We start from the raw sequence: 5,214 nt of genomic DNA, 5'->3' as shown, positions 1-5,214 counted from the left end.
CGCGCGCCCAAGTGATCGATTTAAATGGACGCAAAACGAAGATTGGGATGAATAGGATTGTGTCTTCATTGAATTTATGATGACTGATGTGTTCAGTGGTGACAAGCAGAGACTGCCGAATCGGCGGGAAGCAGTTGGAGGTCCGCCTACGTTAAGCCTTCTGGGATCGACGTATCTTGAGGTCGACCATGAAAGATTCAGACTAGGTCCGGTTTTGACCTCCACTTCCCTTTCTCTATCAGCCGATCCCCGACTCTCGAAATGTCAGTCAGCTCAGTCTAAACCCCAGCGTCCCCGGGCCGGTGAGGGTTGCGATATGTGTTCCAGGAGTTCCATCCGCTTTGATGGTGTGTATTGATCATCGTATGAATTTCCGTTATAGGATTGACCACTTCTTGTAACGCGAGTAAAGGGCTTTTGTGGACTTACAAGTGACCTTTTTTTTGGCAAAATCACTCCATCGTCAAGCGTTTCGTCTATAACGCGCTCGCCCAAAGGGGACGATACAGGCAATGATAGTCACTAATTAGTATTGGATCTAGCACGTGTTCTCATCAACACGTGAGAAGTCCTAGACCAGGATTCCTGGTTATATCGCAGCTACTTTCCATGTGTCAAGAAGATCCGCGCCCCTCGAGATTACGATGAAGCTCCTTTACAGTGGGGATGTTTATGGAGTATACTTAAGGCGTTACAGTGACACCTTGAGTATTGCGGCTTGAACTCGAGTAACACTGTAACTTGACTTTGAGCCGCAATTTGCTCAGGGCCAGTTAGTAATAGGTCTTCCTACTTCGGGCCGAATCATTATACGCTTCGTTCACTTCACTTCTCGAACGATGTAGAACACTATAATGCACTGTAATGCACAGTCGTTCACGGGTATGAGTCCGTGTTGAGCCGTAGCCTACTAACTCAAGTTCGTTTCGTCCTGATTTCCACTCTCCTCGTATCGCGTTCCTTAGTGCTGGAAGGTTCTACCATGTTGCGAGTTGATCTTAATTTATCTCCACTTGATGATAGATCACTTGAGCCTCAAAAGGTAAATGAAAAACCTGCTTTGTGGGAAGCAGAGATTGCTTACGAATCCGAACAGAGAAAAATGTAGACTATTGCGTTTCGTCCAATGTTTCCGAATCAACCCGTTTTGAACACATGATAGTGCACTCAGTAAGGAAGATATCAACATGATGCTTCAGCTCTAGTAGCTGATAATTGATTTCATCATCATCGCAATCATGACAGTGTTCATGAGGAAGAATTTGAATGTTGAGTGAAACTCGATTTTGTGGTGATCGGCCTAATCGATATGTTATAGCCCTGGGGCGGTCGCAGTTATCATTAATATCGCGCTCGCCCTTCCGACTGATAGAAACCTAGTCACAGGATGGTCCGAGGCGGTGTAATACAATCCGGCAATCGCAACTTTTTGCTAATATTGCGGATTTGCCAAATGCTATAATTTCTGACAGTCTCACTTTTTTGCTCTTTTGTATGTAGCTTTCACATGTGCTGCTTTCTCAGTTACAAAGTAGCAACCACATTTACAACCTAGCAATTCCTGGTATAGGTTTTAGCAACCAAATGTTGGAAGTCGCAAATCCAAAAGTGTTTTCCAGCAAGTCGCTCTTTTTTGCTGTTTTTTTGCTGCATTGTATATTTCCCCGGAATGTTTTACACGCTGGCACTTTTGCCCAAGTGTGCTTCGCCCGCACGTTTTCGTTATTTTGGCAAGTTGTGCTCATTTGCTGTTTGATATGTTTTGCGTTGTAATTATGTAGTCTGGCACCTTTTAAGGTTTGCTATTGTGTGATGTTCCTGCATCATGCAGGCTGCATGAAATATACAAATTGGCAGTTGCCGGTATGTGACAACGCTGCGCTACTTTTATGTTTCGGCTATTTGCTCTCTTGTAACTTACGCCCTGCGGGAATATATACTAGCGTTTTGCTCATTCGCTCAAACTCCGTCTCTGTTAGCGTTATTGGCAAACTTGCCCTTTTGCATTATTCGTACAAGTAATATACAATCGAGCAAACATAGTTATGGGATAGCATTTTTCGTTCGATTACGGTATTGCGCCTCATATCCATTTTGGTGCATGTTCATGCCCTGTGAACTTACTAAGTATCTATCAGAGGTGTCACACCTCGTGTCTCACTTTCAAGTGAGTCACTTAGTATCGGGTCAAAGCGTGATACTATAAGAGTGCTATCACGGTGATAGCACTCTAGTTAGATATATCATTCACTCCGAAGACAGCGCGAGTTATGATCAATGCTGAATACCAAACACATGATTGCTCTTGCACGTCGCGATTGAATCGGATGAGATCACAGTTAAATTGAGTCCCTATCTTCGAGTATCCTCTCTCTTTTTGCATCGTAACAGTTGTGTCTCATGGTTCACTACGATTGTACGTATTGACGACTCAACAATACCCAGAAGTTAAACCCTCAAGTAGGCATTAGGTAAGTATCACGGGCAACTTTGACATTCTGCACGAGAAACATTCGCTCATGGGCAGTGACACTCATCGGAGCGTCTTCGTGGAGCTATTGTTATGGACTTTGCAGAGGTGTCGAAGGATTGTACAGGGGAAACGCAACACGGACTAAATTACTGATTATGAACTCTACAGCCCCCCGCACACAATATTCACTCCCGGGCACCACTAGAGTTACTGTAAGGGTTTGCATGAGAAGCATATTGAGGAACGTCCAAATTATCTCTACCAATCACCGAGACAGCTACTTGTAGCAGCTACAACAGCTGAGCACCACTGAGGTGCCTACCTTACTGCGAGTGCGTACATGGTCGCTAGTCTCCAGTGATGGGAGAAACTACTTCGATTCCTCACGCTCGTCCTCTTTCGACCGCTTCTGCTGCAATTCTTTTGCCGCGTGGGTCTCATACTCCTCCACCAATAAAATAGCATTGTTGTTAGGCGAGTTCTTTCGCACTATATCATCACATCTGGTACCTCGGGAGAACTTGTTCAGCGCCGGGTAGATGCGGAGTGCTAACTTAGCACTGCTAAGCCAGCCTGCCTCTTTCCTCGATAATTTCGATTTTCGCGAGGGGCATCTTTCTGCAATGACCAGTATTTGCTCAGAGTACGGAAGAGCATATTGGCTCGCATGCAACAGGCCACGTAGGGATCAGGATGCGTGTATGAAAGTCACGGCATCTCGCATGGGCACCACTGGGGTGTCTGCAATACAGCACTGCACTGCAGATGAGTGATCCATGTTGATCCAAATAAGTGATCTCGGATCACTCAGTACGAGTGATTCCGCCCAATACGAACTACCATGTAAACACAAATCCTCTACTTGCAAACATAATACAGAGCATAGCAAAAGTTTTAATCCACAATCCCAATACCACCAGTATTTCCCCCATTACTACTTCGACACTACTTTCGAGTTCCCTCTTTGAGCTTTCTGAGTTGCTCGAGAATCTCTTATCTATATCGACAAACCAAAGAACTTTGCAGAAAAGTCACCACTCAGAGACTTCGAAACTATAATGCAATGCTCAACACAATCACCAACAAACCACCAAGGTTAGAATCTCGCGTGCGAAATTTCAATTTCTTCTTCCGATTGTAGAACAGCAAAAATTTGCTCCATTGCGGGGTTACCCATCCGTAAAGCGGCAAATTGCTCCTCTGAAAAGTAGCGATTTGCTCAATAGTAGAAGGAGCAATTTATTGGTTTGCCCCTTCTTTGAGCACAATTGCTCGATTTTGTTACATAGTAGCACTTCACATAGCGGCAACTTTTATATATTCTAGCAATTTTCTAAAATATAAACAAGCAAACGATATTCATTCGAGCAGCTTCTGTTATACAAAACGGCAAATTTGCGTATTTGTAAAGTGAATTTTGCTACTTTGCTCTTCTGTATATCAGCCGTAGCGTTCTTACACACTAGCACAACAGCAAAAGCCGCAGGAAATATACATTCCAGCTAATTGGCACTTTTTTGCTATTTGCTCCTTTGCTATTTTGTAACCGAGCCGTCCGAGGTAAACAAACCCATATACGATGTATACTATACGTTATGGAGTTGATCAAAGAGCTGGTTGGGGAGTACGGAACCACGAGGAGCGGCGCCGACATCAGTTGACACTGCAGGCAACGATTATCCGAGACCATTCGTGCTCCTCTGTTCACAGTTGCGCAAGAGGCTAGGAACGCATTCGAGGAGCTACTCCAATCCTTAGGGGACGAATGTGGTGAATAAGCAAGCAACTGAAGCATGGACAATTTAATGAAGATCATGGTGAAAAAAGGAAGGGCCTACCTGAAAAGTCAACAAGAATATTCCTCAGGTTTGCATCAGCCCTCAGCAATCATCTTCCTAAGGGCTGGAACCCTCATTTCCTTGCTTCATCGGATTTTGCCGCTTCAGGCTTAGATTTCTAGTCCTGGACACAGAGAAGATTTTGAGGATCTCAGAGATCTCCGGTATTAACCTCAAGTGAATGGATCCCGAAGACGTTGACGGCTTCCTCATCGATTTCCGTTTCCGTGATATGCTTTTGAAGGCCACATTTCAAGCTGTGATTCTCAAGTGGAAGCTTCCGCAAGCTGAAAATTTCCCTCGAGGTGATCTTCAGGTCTTAGCTCCAGCACGACGAACAGCCAGACGGAGATAAGGGCCTGTGTTATCGTAAAGAAATTTTAATCATGTGAATAGAGTAGAGGTGTGAACCCAGGTGTATTAATCGTGCTCACCGGCTTACACAATCTCACCCCAGAGAGTCCATCGCGAACTCCCTTGGAGGTTTCCCAATTTTCGATTGCGAAACGGTTACTCGAATTTCTGAGACCAAATTATATTACTAAGGGAAGCCCGTGTTAACCTTCAGCTCGAAAAGTACTACAGTAATCGTACGACTTGAATTTCAGTACAATTCGAGTCTATGCCCGCCTCCAATTTCCGAGCCTACACAACATTATGTTGTCAACGTATCATAATCTGCCGCAGCTCAGGGAATGTTCCTCGTGAACAGTGACTCCTTCAATAACTCAACTTTAACAACATGAGAGCGATGAAACAGGTGATATCTTAGTGCCCAAGATGATGTGCCCCAGAGGTTCTGGGCCAGAGCCGAGAGACGAGTGTCGTTGACGACTACCGATGAAATGACCGACGATATGAGAAGGGCCTGAAGACACACACTGTGTCAGTTGTGTCGTGTTC

General features: G+C 44.7%; 1 protein-coding gene across 1 annotated transcript in view; it reads right to left on the bottom strand.

The window, feature by feature from the left end:
• Pmar_PMAR022584 (Prohibitin-2, putative) overlaps positions 1 to 69 on the bottom strand; it is a gene marked incomplete at both ends in the record, with an annotated part of 2,529 nt that extends 2,460 nt beyond the window's left edge. Inside the window, one exon of the mRNA XM_002784895.1 lies at positions 1 to 69. This exon is cut by the window's left edge and continues 4 nt beyond it. Coding sequence (XP_002784941.1) covers positions 1 to 69 — 69 coding nt within the window.
• Positions 70 to 5,214: the final 5,145 nt, after the last annotated feature.

Source organism: Perkinsus marinus (assembly GCF_000006405.1).
Source record: "Perkinsus marinus ATCC 50983 genomic scaffold scf_1104296934368, whole genome shotgun sequence".
NCBI lineage: Eukaryota > Perkinsozoa > Perkinsida > Perkinsidae > Perkinsus > Perkinsus marinus.
Note: the sequence above shows the minus strand (reverse complement) of the source record. Positions and strands in the feature narration are given on the sequence as shown.